This window comes from Gallus gallus, chromosome 3, assembly GCF_016699485.2.
Source record: "Gallus gallus isolate bGalGal1 chromosome 3, bGalGal1.mat.broiler.GRCg7b, whole genome shotgun sequence".
NCBI lineage: Eukaryota > Metazoa > Chordata > Aves > Galliformes > Phasianidae > Gallus > Gallus gallus.
Genome location: NC_052534.1, coordinates 62,173,104 through 62,189,881, shown reverse-complemented (window position 1 = coordinate 62,189,881; position 16,778 = coordinate 62,173,104). Strand labels below are relative to the sequence as shown.

Here is a 16,778-nt window from a genome sequence, read left to right as displayed (position 1 = left end):
TCTGTATATTTCTACTCAGAAGTCAAATCCTGAATAATGGATGCTGATCCAGCTGTAGACAAATAACTTCTGAACTGCTTAACAGTATTAAAATATATAAGTTAAAAAAATATATATCTTCATCTGCCAAGGTTTTTACTTTTATCCACCAGCTGAAGAAATCAGAAGTTTTTAAGAAGATTTTAATTTCAAATTTAGACTTCTCTTTCAAACCCTCCTTATATCATTGCATAGCTGGTATGAGGAATGTTTCAACTAATTCTGTTATATCTAACAGGACTTCTGTAGGGAGCAGTGACTGACATACTTATTTTAGAATGACTATGATGCTCTTTTCTGTGTTCAGAGGTGTGGAAGTTGGCAGTGACCAATTGGATAGATATAACTTCTAATTTCACAGCCTTTTCATGATTGTCTTAATTTAGATTACATGATTGTGTATTGTGTAAGACAATATCTGATACACCTTTGTCAGTGCACATCTGCTCTTATCTCACTGTTACTATGCAGATTCCTCTTGCTCTAGCTGCTCTCCTTTTACAAAGTATTCTGAAAATATGTAGATGCTTGAGAGAGTGATATGCATGTGACATCAGTGGACAAAAGGAAGGCAACCAACATCACCTACCTGGAACTGTGCGTGGCTTTTGACATGGTCCCCCACTACATCCTTATCTCAAAATTGGAGAGATACGGTTTTGAGGGGTAGACTGTTTGGTGGATAAGGAGTTGGTTGGAAGGTCATAGACAGAGGGTTGTGGTGAATGGCAATATGTTCAGGTGGAGGCCTGCAATGAGTGTTGTCCCCCAGGGGTCTGTCTTGGGATTGGCACTTCTCAATATCTTCATCATAGACATTGATAATGGGCTTGAGTGCACCCTCACCAAGCTTGTCGATGACACCAAGCTGAGTGGTGTGGTTGACACATTAGAATGAAGTGAAGCCATCCAGGGGGACCTTGACAAACTCGTGCCTTTGTGAACCTAATGAGGTTCAACATTGCAAAACACAAGCTTTTGCACTTGTTGGAGTAATTCCAGATACATATACAGACTAGAAAAAGAATTCCTTGAGAGTAGCCCTGAGGGGAGGGACCTGGGGGTCCTGGATGGACGAAAAACTGAACAGAAGCCAGCACTTAGCTATTGCATCTTGGAAGGCCAATAGTATCCTGGGCTCCATCAGAAAAGGGGTGGCCAAGCAGGGATGGGGAGGTGATTGTCCTTCTCTACTCTGCCCTTGTAAGACCCCATCTAGAGTACTGCACCCAGGTCTTGGGCCCCCAATACAGGAAGGATGTAGAGGTGTTGGAAAGGGTCCAGAGGAGTGCCACAGAGATGCTCAGAAGTCTGGAATAAGTCATCTACAAGGACAGGCTGAGGGAGCTGGGCTTGTTCAACCTGGAGAAGGCTGTGAGGAAACCCCATTGCAGTCTTCCAGTGTTTAAAAGGGGATTATAAACAGGAGGGGAACCAACTTTTTACAAGGGTAGACAGTGATAGGACAAGGGGGAATAGTTTTAAGCTCAAGGAAGCAATGTTTAGATTGGATGTCAAGGGGGAAGTTCTTTACAGAGACAGTGATGAGGTACTGGAACAGGCTGCCCACAGTGGCTGTGGATGGCCAGAGGACCTCTGTCCCTGGAGGTGTTCAAGACCAGGGTGAATGGGGCCCTGGGTGATCCTGCCTGTGGCAGGGGGGTTGGAACTCGGTGATCCTTAAGGTCCCTTCTGACCCAAGTCATTCTAGGTTTCCATGATAATAGGAACAGAGTATTTTTATTTCCAAGACTTTTATGTTAATTAAAGTATAAGAGTAATTTGGTATTTCATTTTAAACTTGATAAATATTTGATCATTCAATATTTGATCTTCTGATCATAGATGTGATAGCCTTAAGTACTATCCAAAATTCAAGGAAACCACAACTACTGCTTACCATATTTAGAAAGAAACAATACAAGTAACCATTAAATTGTACAGGAGCAAAAGATGACAACTTCATAGAATTTCATGTTTTCTTGATTAGATTCTAAAGACAACAATATTTACAGACAAAGAGATATAACATCCTTTATATTGCTGGCTAAAACCAAACGAAACCTATTTACATATGGTGGAGAATGCTTGTTCTCAAACTCAGGCAAATAGAATCATAGAATGATATCATTGTTTGAGTTGGAAGGGATCTTTAAAGGCTGTCTAGTCCAACTTCTTTGCAACAAACAGGGACACCTACAGTTAGGTTGCTCAGAAGTGCAACCCAACCTTGAGTGCTGCCGAGGATGGGGCATTCACCATCTCTCTGGGCAACCTGTTCCAGTGCTTCACTATCCTTATGGAAATATTTTTTTTTCTTTTATCTTATAACCAGTTTCTCTGTTGCCTTCTCCTATATGCCTTAAGATTTCAAGTGTGCTGCAGTATTGTCAGCACATCTCAGGGTAGCAGGTTGAGGGCCCCCGCCAGCATCCTGTTCTTCTAACCTAGGTACATTATCACACATCTAAGTAAATAAGCAAGTCTCCACAATTCAAGAATGCAAAAAGCTGAGCATACCATATTTTGTCTTGATAAGGAGAAATGTTGAAATAAGTTTTTTAAGTAAGAGAAGAAACTGTAGTCCAGTACTCAGAAATACCACAAGAAACTGCAGTACCCGACAGACTTAACTAGCAAGATTATTAGCTTAACTAACTCATTTTAAAGAAAGGGAACGTGACTGTACCTCAGGAAGCTTCAAAAAGCAGCAAAAAATACCAGACAGAAAAAAAAAGAGAGAAAAAAAGCAAAACAATCCAAAGTGCTACATTAGTTACTGTTACTCTGCGTTTCCATTTTACTTGCAAACTTGTGACTGTCCAATCTGATCTCAGCTGCATCTCACTACCTCATTTCCATCACTTCGGTAAAGTGGAAGGTTAAGTCTACAAATGGTACACTGCTGAAGCTTCATTCAGCTGCGTTTGAGTTTAATGCTGAAGGCACTGTACATATAAAAAAATGCTACTTGTCAGATGGGCTCTCCTGAGGCCTTCTCTTACACAACTGCTCCAGATTCCGAAAGATCAGTATTCTCAACCTCTGGACCATTTCCATAGCATATCTATCTCCTGAAAATCTTCCTCTCCACAAACTTATAGTTCAAAGCCAAGATAATTTTCATCTATGTTTTCTCATAGAATCATAGAATCACTCAGGTTGGAAAAGACCTTAAAGATCATTGAGTCCAACCACAGCCTAACCATACTACCCTAACTCTAACAACCCTCTGCTAAATCATGTCCCTGAACACCACATCCAAATGGATGGTTTTTAAACATGCAGGGATGGTGACTCAACCACCTCCCTGGGGAGCCTATTCTGTTGCTTAACAACCCTTTCTGTAAAGAAGTTTTTCCTGATATTCAACCTAACCTCACCCTGGCACAACTTAAGGCCATTTCCCCTCATCCTGTCACCTGCCACCAGTGAGAAGAGACAAGCCCCACCCTTGCTGTAAGCACCTTTCACACATTGGAAAAGAGCAATAAGGTCTCCCCTCAGCCTCCTCTTCCCCACACTAAACAGCCCCAGTTCCTTCAGCCTCTCCTCGTAGGGCACGTTCTCCAAGCCTTTCACCAGTCTTGTTGCCTTTCTTTGGACCTGCCCCAGCACCAAAATGTCCTTTCTGTACTGAGGTGCCTAAAACTGAACACAGTACTCCAGGTGAGGCCTCACCAATGCCGAATAAAGGCGCAGGATTACCTACCTAGTCCTGCTCACCACACCATTCCTGATACAAGCCAGGATGCCATTGGCCTTTTTGGCCACCTGGGCATGCTGCTGGCTCATATTCAGCCAACTGTCCATCAGTACACCAAGATCTCTTTCCATCAGGCACCTTTCCAGCCACTCCTACCCAAGCCTGTAGGGTTGCCTGGGTTTGTTGTGACCAAAATGCAGGACTGAAGACTTGACCCTACTGAAACTCATACAGTTACCTTTGGCCCATCAATCTAGTCTATCCAAGTCCCTCTGTCCCTCTCAACACTCCCTCCCAGCTTGGTGTCATCTGCAAACTTACTGAAGGTGCACCCAATCCCCTCATCAAAATCATTAATAAAGATGTTAAGTAGAAGTGGCCCCAGTACTGAGCCCTGGGGGACACCGCTCGTGACTAGCCACCAACTGGATTTAACTCCATTGACCACAACTCTTTGAGCCTGGCCATCCAGCCAGTGTTTCACAGAATGTACGCCCATCCGAACCACGAGTTGCCAGCTTCTCCATGAGAATGCTATGGGGGGCAGCGTCAAAGGCTTTAGTGAAGTCCAGGTAGCCCACATCGACAGCCTTACCTTCATCCACTAAGCAGGTCACCTTGTCATAGAATGAAATCAGGTTTGTCAGACAGGATCTGCCATTCGTACACCCATGCTGACTGGGCCTGATCCCCTGGTTGACCTTAAACTGGTCCATGATGGCTCCCGAGATTATCAGTTCCAGAACCTTCCCAGGCACCGAGGTGAGACTGATAGGTCTGTAGTTACCAGGATTATCTTTCTGGCCTTTTTTGAAGATGGGCATCATGGGAAGTAATCCTCACTTATAACACAATAATTGAAGTACATTGTTATTTACCTAGCATCAGCTTCCACCTGGCATTCACTGGCACTGGTAGTTGCTCTGGCACTCACAATTCAACTAGGAAAAATACTGTGTGCCTGTTATGTGGGTGAATATATTTAAAATAATCAGGGCACCTTAGTTTATATTTGTTAAATAACTCACTTTCTTGTTTTTCATAAAGATCCAAATAAGGCTTCAATTCTACCAAGAATTTATTTCAGTCTTTGTCATTGGACAGATTAATTCCTAGCCTCCCCCCCCCCCCCCCCCCTTTTTTTTTCCATTCAGTTCTCCTGTTCTTGTTTCATCACGAGTGTAATAAAATTTTGGTCACTTCATGTGCATTTCCATATATTGTTCCTATGTACAAGGAATAGTTAGTTACACCACCCCACCCCCCCCACCCCCACTGTACCATCACAAACAGCCTGTATCCTGCAGGTTAACAAGCTGTACAATACAACTCCAGGGACCCTGCACTGAGCAATATCGAATAATGTACATAATTCTAGACAGAAAGAATAGACTCAAAGGGACCATGTTTCAAGTGAAATGATTTGTACTTGTAGTTAAAGATTACTATTGTGTAATAATATTCCTGCACTTAAACACAAAGGTTGGGAACAACAAAACTTGGCATTTTCAAGCAGTCCAGAAAGTGAAAAACAGACATGAAGAATACTATAACAACTTACATTAATCTACTGTAATTTAACAACATTTCAGTTACTTGCAACTGCAGGAAGAAAGTTTAATTCATAGTCCACAAATGAAATTTGGTAGCAGTTTGCGCTCAGTTCCCATTCACAATGGAAGCGATTTTAGCAACCTTTATTGCAAGCATCAAAGCCTTATTACTATACAGCACATTGTTTTAAGCTTACTGCTGTACCCACACAGCAAACTGTAAGACCTTAAACAGGCACAGTGTTATGAACGCTAGCAGAAAAAGAACTGCATTTAACAACAAATTTGCCAAGACCTCCTTTTAAAATCGAGTCACTTTGAAGTCCAGTGTTTAGAGTGTACTAATAAGCTATTTGGCAATCTAGTGAACAAATAGTCCCACAAACCATCTTCAACTGCTGCCTTTCTAAAGTTTCCTCACTGGCCTATTATACTTGAAGTCCATTTACTCACACCTCCCACACGTGGTTTTTGTTTCTTTTAAAGTAGGAAAGCTATCTTGTATTAAGAATCTGTCTGATTTTCTCATTTAAAGAGAAAGGGGAAAAAAAAGAATGAAGTGCAAAAAAACCATTTGTCTCCAAAAGAGAACTTCAGGTTATGGACTGTTAAAAATAATTATAGCTCAGTCACAATACCTACAGTTTCAGAACAGTAGGCTTAAAATTTGTAAATGCTGAAGTTTGAAATAAACAATTTACATTCTAAAAGTTTGTCTTGTTACTGACTTCCATGCTACAGAACTTCTGAACTAAACATAAATGCACAAAGCATTGTTAATTAAATGTAAGTAATATTTGGTATTCTGGAATCTTGGAAAAGGAACATGTTAATGTGCACATGGCAGCAGAGATGTATGTTTCTGTACTTCTTAAACATTTTTCTAGTTGTCAAAAGTAGACATACTATAAGCAAAGTCTTCAAGCTTCAAGATGGTTTAAAAGATCAGATAGTGATCGACCTCTGTAAACAGCTTTGCTTAATACTGCTGGCAGGACAGAAGCCTTAATTTATCCTTGCCATTTTAACCATTCCCATCTCTTTAAGCAGTTCCCTACCTCAGTAAAGAACGAAAAGCTGTTAATACTTTTCCCACAGCACAGCATCATCTCTTATCTAAGGAGATGCATCCTGTGAAGCTAAGAAGGAAAGGTTTCTTTGATGAGATAGATAATGCACAACGACTCAGCACTCACACAATATGTTAATTAGAGTCAAATTATATCCACATAGTTAGATCTACTGCATAGGCCTCTACCATTTCCATCTGAGTAAGCAACCATAACTTCCCGCCATTCTCCATTTTGGCCAAAATAAAGAGAGGTGAGGCAAACAAAACAAAGTCCTCTAAAAAACAGCACAGAAGTTATTTTAGGATTGAAATTCAGCTTTGAGAAATTTTCTAGTATGGGAAACAATTTTTCTCTTTGCGCAAACAAGCTCGTTGTTTTCTGCTCCACACCTTGTCTCTGTTCTGGTCCTGCCTCATTTCACCCACTTTAGAATGCTAAGCAGGTCAAGGCATGAATCTAAGCAGGGTCCAACACTGCATTTCATTGTTAGCACTTTCTGGTCAGATTTTGGTCCCTGTTGTTCCATCCCAGGCATGGCTGAGGACATAGTATATGTCAAAGGCCATTCCCAGTATATGGTATGTGCAAGTCCATCTGTCTGAGGGGAAGGAGTTCATCATGGCTAGAGAGCACTTAATTTAATCATGTAGGCTGAGGTACCCTCCCTTCCCCAAAACTTCAGACCAATTTCATCTTCTGGATCCAGTTAGTTACAGATCTCTTCCATCTTTCTATCATAAGAGAGGAAGAACAAAAGCAAGACTCCAGCTCTGAGCCTTCCCCATGCTACTCCTGCCCCTTCCTCTGCCTCACCACAGCCTGCAACTCCCACCACACTCAGAAGAGGAAGACAGATCTGCTAGCCTCTCATCCTAAAGAAGATTGAGCGTTCAGGTACAGAAGTGAAGTGCCATCAATTCTAGTCCTTAACAGCTCCTAGACCTCCACTGTTATGCCAAACAGCCAAGTTCCACCGCCACTACTTACTGGCTCCTGAACTCTTCATATGTTTTACTGAAACTTCTATTGTAGTCTGTTTTCCCAAGTCTGAGCTCATTTTGCTTCACCTCCTTGCACTGCAGTCTGATTGCCTTTCTTCCCTGGTATGAAGTTGGGTGGTGGTAGAGAAACTCTTACAGAAAGCTATGAGTGCTTTGTTTGTGTGCATGCCCTAAAGCAAATAGGGAAAAATAAAAGCAGAGAAGCACACAGAAGTGTGTAGTTATAGATAGGAAACAGACAAGTTCTGTAGTGGTCCTGTAAAATATAGCATCTTTTTCCCTCAGTTGTAGCATGTGCTGAGGCACATCTTCAGCTTTATTAACTGAAAATTAAAGGCACATCCCCACACACATGAAGCTATTTGACAGAAAACATAGCTCACCTCTATGATGCAAAGGCCACTGCTAAATGTCAAATATTTCCAAAGGTCTGAGTACATCCAAATTTCTTAAAATATCAACAGAACAAGAGCATGCAAATTAATTCCTAAAGAACCATTTTGTTTGACTGAAACTTCAGCAAGGTAACAAATACAAGGAATTTCAGCAGTTAGGTGAATAGATACTGAGCACTGCAGTGTGGATATTTCAGTTTCAAAAACAAAGGGCTAGCAGCTCCAGTTATAATGAAAACAGCCTCAGGTTAGCGTACTCCAAAATGAGGATGCTTCCAAACAAGTTCACTCACAAGTTTACCAAGAAAGGTGGCATTTACTTCTCCAGAATTTTCTTCCTAGATTGAAACTTTCTCAAGAAAGGAAACAGAGAAGCCAGAAAATTTATTGAATGGAGGAACTGAAATCTAATGTGACTTAATGATGCCATTTCCCACTATGACATCTTTATTCTAAAAATCCTTTTATGTAGATAAACTAGTGGCTACATTACAAAGTGAAATTTGGAAACTTTTATGACCGCATGATGAGAATGATATATTGCTAGCCAAATGGTTCAAGACATACACCGAGCATCTTAAGTATTATTAATTTTGAGAGAAGATAGCTTGCATTATCCAGCTGCATTGCACTAGAATACAAACACAAAAGATTCTTCCACAGATTACACTCAGTGATTTTTGTAAAGAACATCTTAAAGAAACTAAAGATTTAGAAATCTTTAGATTTAGAAAGAGCAGTTCCAAGATTGAATGCATAGAAAATTTAATCCTCTTAATACAAATGAAGGTCAAATGTGCTTCCTTAAAAGCCAATTAAGTAGTAATTGCCTAGGAAATGACCAGAAGCATAAAAAAACATATTTTATAATACTTCTAATAAATAATATTTAAAGGTAGCTCTATGTGTCAGTTATTAAAAAAACAAATCAATTTCATAGGAAAAGGGTTTATGAAACACAAATAAGTAATAATATACAAAATATTAAAACAAAAATGTTTCATAATGCCTGAAACATTGTTATGCTTTTGCTTTAAACACTTTAAAAAAAAAAGGCCCTGTGTACTTTGCATTAAGTAATTTCCAGCTTTTTACCGTAAGACAGAGATACAAAATAGCATTTGAAATTGGAACTTAAAATGGAAAACTAAACAAGTAGCTTCAGACAACTCAGCCATTAAACTAACAAATTATGTGACCAATATTAAAGTTGAAAGTAATAACAAATTGCTAAAGTTGGTGTCATTTAGTTTAATTTCCTCATTCTAATTTGGGAAACTTAATTCAGCTCTGTATGACTATGAAGCGCTACGAAAACACTATGTGAGCTACTGAACTTGGGACAGTTATTTCAGATGCTGTTACTGATGCATAGCATTATCATCTGTAAAGTAGTATTGGTAAATCTGTTGGACTACTACATTGACTGACTAATGTAATACAAAAATGCTGACATTTTGACAGAAATCTTATAGCTTTGACTTAGTTTTCCTCAGTAATGCTTAGATTAACAAGAGGAGCTGAAATAGTAGGCAGCACCATCTGTAAGAAGTTTGCAACAGAAAAAATAGCAAGACTTCTGTAATAATAAAGATTTTAATGTTATTAATGAAAACCACTTTACAGGTTTTATAGCATTCCTCCAAGCAGAGCTCAGTTTTTCCTTTAAAGAAGAGCTTGTTATTTTCTATGATATTTTGTTACATTTTTTTAGCTTCCCAATGCTAAGCTAGTAAGACAAAAATTTTACATCACAAAAATTTCCACAGAAAAAAGCCTTATGCTCAGGATATACTTAGTGTGTTGTTCAGACATCTGATGCTACTCAGAAGCACAGTTTAATATTCTGTATTTATATGATTAACATAAATATAAATGCACGCTAAATTGCTGCTTATATAAACTATATAATATCCTCTCTTATTAACTCCTCTTTCTTAAATTGATAATTATTTCTCAAGTATGTAAGAGAAGCTAATTAGGCATGACTTTTACATATTAGAAAGAGTACTTTGTTTGCAGAAAGTGTTTCCACCATGATGCACCTTAACTACAAGAGGTTTACAGAGCTCAGTGCGCTGTGCCTACAGTGCTTCATTATACTTTACTGGAACTACTTTGGGCAGTGAAGCTACTCCATTACCTCTCCGTACCCAATAATTATATTACAATTTCATACCCACAAAAAAAGAAGAAAAAAAAAAGGACCAAGACCAGACCTTCTCAATTTAACTGAAGTTTTATAGTTGCTGTAGCTGTTCTGTGCAAGAACATTTCAAGAATAAAAGCTTTATAAATGAACTCTCAAGTGCATACTTACCAGTTAATAGGATGATTTGTACATGCAGGTTTAATGACCTAGTGCCTCATGTGGCTAAAGCACTTTGAGCTGAGCTGAATTCAGTATAAGTTATGGGATTGAGCTTTACTAGAATACTCAAAGGAATTTAAATGATTATGTGCTATGTGTAGCCTTCTCTAAATGTAAGTCTAACTTATGGAAGATTTCAGAAAGAAAAATTATTAAGTTTTTACATAGCTAAAAACAATAGTGTTTGCACTGAAGTCCTGATAACTCTCTCCAAAAACGTTGAAAAGTTTGTTGTGTATTTTACAATGATACCCTTATTACCTTTCCCTTGCTTTAGTTTGGGTGGTTGCCTCCTGTCTACATAAATCTCACAAACTGAAAAACTGTCACTAGGCAGTGCAGCAAGTTCAATATGTTCCTGCTTCTTGCTATGTTTTAACTATTGATAATCTAAATGCTGTAGCCTGGTATCATGCTTGTAACATTAGAATCCAGTCCATTAAGTATTAATCATTAACACTACTTACCACATTGAAATCTAAGTTTTTTTCAACCCATTCCTTGGCTTCCTTGAATTCCTCTTTCATTTCCATGATGAACAGTGTATCAAGGGCATCCACTATTGTTGCTCCTTGAATGTTACCTGAAATAAATAATTTCTGTGATTTACTTTCCAGCAGAAAACTTTTCAGTTAAAACTAATTAATTCAAATTAATTCTAATTTCAAAATCCAGTTTTAATTAATCCAATTAAAAATGAGAAATATAGGCATTCAAGTGGGCAACTAGTAATTCACAGCCTTAAATTTGATTTCCATGCTGCTACACAATATCACAATATTTAAATAGTTCTTCCACTAAGACTGTTTTGAAGAGTGGTTCTAATGCACTGCATTTTCAGCCACGGTTTTGTGTTTTTTAACATTGATAAAACCATTCACTGTAAAATATAATTCACAGAAGATAGTAAATCTCACTGAGCAATGACTGATTCTGAAAAAATAATTTTGTTTTGTTTTTTATACTCTATACTCAATAATGCACAAAGACTTAAGAAGCACACAAGCGGTGATCACATTTCAGTTAGGCTAGTCCTTTCTCAAGTATCCTCTCTGAAAAAAAAAATCCTCTGATGTTATGCATCATCATATAGCATATAACCATTGTGGTGAGCAAAGGTAATTGTGTGTACGTCTGAATTTCTCAGCTTAGAAGAGACAGCCAGATGAAGGATTTTAGAGAAAGTTCTGTGTGTTTGTGCAAGTAGTGTCCTACCTCTTTTGCAGCAATGGATTAGTCAGTTTACTAGCCTTCAAGTAAGATTGCAAAATGAAGTGTCACCCATATGTTCACTTTCGTATGGAATAAATACACGTTCATGATCCTGTACTAAAAGACTGTTGTCGAAGGTGGAGGAGAAAACGAACCTATCCCAAATAACATTCCCATGTTTCCTTGCAATTTATGACAATCTTCTCAAAACAGCATTTTATCTAGAAAAATTTTTTGATTCCTATTTACTGAAGACTGTACAAAAATGAGTTTGGGCCAATTTATTCAATTCAGAATTTATGAATTTGGCTCCAGCAATCTTCATAATTAATGCAAACTACTATTAAGATAATTTTCAGAGAAGACCCTAGACACAGAAGTAACCATTTAAGCCTGCAAAATAATTCAAGTTGCAAAACCAGAGGAAGTCATTAGATCTAATCCCTCTTTCTCCAGCAAAGCTAATGACTCAGGTGGATAATTGATTACTCAATCAGGAATAGATATCCCTTGGTAAATAACAAGAGAGTAGCTGCAAAGCTAAGAACTTCACAGAATTTGTATATATTCCTGAACTGCTTGAGAAAAAAAAGTAAACTTGGGTTTGTAAACTTTTGCCACACATCAGGATTGAATTATTCATATTTGACTTAGAAGTTAATCATTTCAGTGAACTCTTTTATGTTCACCATCAATGTGGCATTTTCCTTCCTCATGAAATGGAGGAACGATTGGAGGCATCCAACAGGATGAGGACTGACATCACTTTCTCAATTTGAGATTGCAGATAGGAAATAACTTCCTATTTTTATCCTCTTAGAAATACAATAGTAATTAACACTTGATCAGGGCAGTCTGATCAAGTAAGTAGCAACCCTGCCCATGGCAAGGGGGTTGGAACTAGATGATTTGTAAGGTCCCTTCCTAACCTAAGACATTCTATGATTCTGTGATTATCTTAAGTTACTTCATACATGTGATAAAACATGAAGGAAGACAACTCATCTGTTTTAGCAGTTACTAATTGCTTATACCCTCTATCATTGTTTCTGGAATGTCCCTTTCCTACTGTAAAAAAAAAAAAAAAAAAAAACTCTATATTTTCTCCCAGATATTCCAGTAATAAAATTGCAGCATATTTTGGTAACAAGTGAATACTGTCTTCTCAGAACTTACTTGGAACTTGGCTGCCCCTCTCTCGTATTAAAGGAAATTCATCCCCTTAAACATGTCTAAGCAACTTATACTTTTACTGAGCTCATGAGAAAATGCGAATGAGTACAGAAAACTGCTGGAGAACATGCTCAAGAACTTTACTGCAGAGACTATACATATTTAGTGACTCTGCACACACACAAAAGCAGCTCATAGTGAACTTTTCAACCAAGCTCTACCTAAAAGAAAAATAATCTACAACCTGATTTGCTTAAGTGGATTTTGATAGGCTCAATGCAATTACATTTTCTGTGGTAACCTCTCTGTAAAACAGCTAACACCATCTCCAAACACTCACGCTTTCAATGTTAAGGACTAGTGCTTGAGTTGTAACTCACTACTTAGTCAGAAGAGGATTCAACCTTACTGAGAACTTGCCCTTGGAGTCGCACACATTTTACTTTTTCCTGGCTCTGGCCTACACAGAACCACAATGTGGCCTACTTTGAGTAGAAACATCCCTGCTGAGCAGGGAGAAGAAAATGGGGGAATCTCTAGTATATTTTTGAAAAAATCTTATCCGTTATTCTGAAGGTTCCAGAAGACAATGAGATTTAAATAGTTAAATTTGTTTCAAACAGTTACACTTCAACATTCTTGAGAAAAGATAAAAGAACAGAGAGGGATGTTTGAGCACCAGTTCAGAAGCCAGCTATAACTTGTAAGCAACTGTAGTTTACACCAAGTTAGCCAACAGGATAATCAAAACTTACGAGCATTAAGGAAATTGTGTAGCTCTTCACATATAACCAGTCAGAAAAAGAAGAGGAGGAGGAAAAAAAAAAAGATAATGAAGTTAAATGATCATTTTGTTATTATGGATTAAAATCAAATATTTCACAAGCCAACATACGCTATGCTTCCCAGAGCACTTCAGACAAACAATTAAATAGAGTTATCAGTCTTGTTAGCTTCTATGCAATATTCCCAAGAAATTACGTAGAAGCCAAGATCTACAATAGAAAAAGATTACTCCTAGGTATTTAAAATACATGCTCATTTTCATAAGACATAATATTTGGGCAGGACAATTGTCCTGTTATATGCTTAAAGAACAGCTGTAAATTGGATTAACATCTATTTACAAAAAGCGCCGGCAAAGCTGCAATCTTCAAGTTAGCATTCCACAGTTGACCTAGGCAGGAAGAAACTATCACAAGTAATACTTCAAATAAATGAATCATAGAATGGCCTAGGTTGAAAAGCACCACAATGATCATTGAGTTTCAACCCCCCCTTCTATGTGCAGAATCACCAACCACTAGACCAGGCTACCCAGAGCCACATCCAGCCTGGCCTTGAATGCCTCCAGGGGTGGGGCATCCACAACCTCCTTGGGCAACCTGTTTCAGTGTGTCACCACTCTCTGTGTGAAAAAACAACTTCCTATAATCTAACCTAAACCTCCCCTTCCTCAGTTTAAAACCATTCTCCCTTGTCCTATCACTATCAGCCCTCGTAAACAGCCATTCCCCCTCCTGTTTAGATGCTCCCTTCAAGTACTGGAAGGCCACAACGAAGTCTCCCCGGAGCCTTCTCTTCTCCAAGCTAAACAAGCCCAGTTCCCCCAATCTTTCCTCATAGGAGAGGTGCTCCAGCCCTCTGATCACCTTAGTGGCCCTCCTCTGAACCTGCTCCAAGAGCTCCACAGCCTTCCTGTACTGGGGGCCCCAGGCCTGGACGCAGTACTCCAGATGGGGCCTCACAAGAGCTGAGTAAAGGAGGACAATCACCCCCCTCTCCCTGCTGGCCACCCCTTTTTTAATGCAGCCCAGAACACAGTTGGCCTTCCAGGCTGCAAGCGCACACTGCTGGCTCATGTCCAGCCTCTCGTCTACCAGGACCCCCAAGTCCTTCTCCAAAGGACTGCTCTCAAGGAGATCATCCCCCAGTCTGTATAAATACCTGGGATTGCCCCAACCCCAGTGCAGCACCCTGCACTTGGCTTTATTGAACCTCATTAGGTTAATTAAGAATTAAGTTTTCATGGGCCCACTTCTCCAGCCTGTCCAGGTCCCTCTAAATGCATACACCTGAAGTAATTATGCATTTATTTAACAGGTAATACAAGAAATTGTATACTCAAGGTACAGAAAATCAACTGAAATTCATAAAATGTAAGCTTGAAGTGAATAATTGATAATAAAAGTGATAACCAGATGCACAAACCTACCAAAGTGAAACACAGTCTCTACCAAGAGCTCCAAACCAAGTACTCATATATGCTAGCTTTGGATTTACATGGCAAGATTTTGGTATCAGGATAGATGCAGGGGTGACCTCTGTGAGCAGAGCCCAGCACTGCCCCACATCAAATCATAGCCAGCTCCAAAAGAGACCCATCATCACCAGAGGAGCTGACCTATGATCAATGGTTGTGCCTCTGTGAGAACAGAATGAAGAAAGGGAAACGCTGCTGCACAACAGCAGCTAAGAGAGAAGAGTGAGAAGATGAGAACAGCCCTGCAGCCATCAAGGTCAGTGCAGAAGGAGAGCAGGGGGAGTTCCAAGTGTGGAGCAGAAGTTCCCTGCAGCCCAGGAGAGACCCCATGGTGGAGAAGGCTAACCCCCTGCAGCCCATGGGCACCACACAGAGCAGATCTTCAAGTACAGCCATAGAGGAGCGCATGGTGCAGCAGTGGATGTGGCCTGAATGAGGCCACTGTCCATAGAAAGCCCCAGCTGGAGCAGACCTGTGTGAGTTGCAGCCCATGGAGAGGGACTCACAGTGGAGCAAGGAGGGCTGGGAGAGCTGCTGCCTATGGGGACCCATGATGGTGCAGTTCCTGGAGAATGGGGTCTGTGGTACAGAGATGTGTTGGAGCAGTGTCTAAAGAACTGCAGCCCATGGGAAGCCCACATAACATCAGTTCAGGGAGGTCAGCATCCCCTGGGAGGGATCCCACAAGGAGCAGGGGTAGAGAGTGACTGTGGAGGAGTGACAGATACAGTGTCATGGACGGGCTACAGCCCCCATTCCCCTGTATCACTCACAGGGGAAAGAGGTAGAAAGATGTTGGATGAGGGGAGGAGAGGAGATGGTTTTAGCTTGCTTTTAGTTTCTCATTTCTCTTGTTTGTTACTAATAAGCAATATACTGCATTAACCTCTCTACGCTGAGTCTGTTTTGCTCATGATGCAAAGTGGTGAATAAACTCCCTGTTTTTATCTCACTCTTTCCATTGCATTTTTTCCTCCCTTGAGGAGGGAGATGAGAGAGCAGTTGCTGTGTTTACCCATCCATCAGGGTGAAATAACCACAATTTTACTTCCTTTGTTAAACTTGCTTCTGTATTTCTCTCTCCCCTATACTAACAACATCGCTTCTTCCATTTAAGTGACTAATATAGAACATGTAAAATAGCCTACAAGACAGTTAAGAGAAAGCAAAAGAAAATCAGTCAACATGTAATTTAGCATGGACTATTTAGCAGTATGTAAAGAACATGCTTTCAAGTTCAACAAGGTGGTATTTTAAATAACTATCTGAAAGAATCTGAAGAAGACTACTGCTGTTGTGAATGATGACTCAAGACAACTGATTGTCTAGAATTTTGTAATAGCTGGATAAACAGAGCAGTTTAGTTTGTTTCTGCATAGTAAGCAATAAGTCAATTTAACAATATCCTTTTTAATATCCAACAAAGCTATGTACACACAAATAAGAAAATTGGAATACATTAGAGAATGGAGTAGTGCCTTTGGAGTAGGTGAGCAGAGAAGAATTAAAAAAAAAAAGTGTGGTCACAGGATGAATAACTTCATACAAGTTTCTAGGGAGATAGTGCAGGGAGAACTGCTGTTCTTGGAAGACAAGCTTATTAGAACAGCTCTGTGACAGAGCGTATGTGGCCATATGGTTTAAGAAACTCAACCGGCTCATGGCCAAGCTGTTTGAAGGGTTGGCCAAGAAACTTTTATTTGTCTGTCTCAGGCTTTTAGACAAGGCATTTTTTTTTTTGCCAGGAGAGTCTACTATAGCATACAGTCAGGTTGCCAGAATCAATGCATGTTGGTGCATTTAATAACATGCTTACAGTTTTCCTCCCAGCCCTTGTACATGAAGTTTTCATTCTCCAGAACATCTACATTCCTTCCCATCAAGTACATTTGGATACATATACACAAACACATATTTGCATGCATTTTTGTGAATCAGATAAAAAAATGTAATTTGCAAGCATGTCAAAAAGAACCCAACAACATTACATGG

The 16,778-nt window shown here is 39.5% G+C and overlaps 1 protein-coding gene across 2 annotated transcripts in view; it reads right to left on the bottom strand.

Moving 5' to 3' along the window:
• Positions 1–16,778, bottom strand: part of MAN1A1 (mannosidase alpha class 1A member 1) — a 144,775-nt gene that overhangs the window by 88,960 nt on the left and 39,037 nt on the right. For both annotated transcript variants that reach the window (XM_419762.8, XM_040698627.2), the window contains exon 3: positions 10,606–10,721. In XM_419762.8, the coding sequence (XP_419762.6) occupies positions 10,606–10,721 (116 nt within the window). The remainder of the gene's footprint in view (positions 1–10,605; positions 10,722–16,778) is intronic.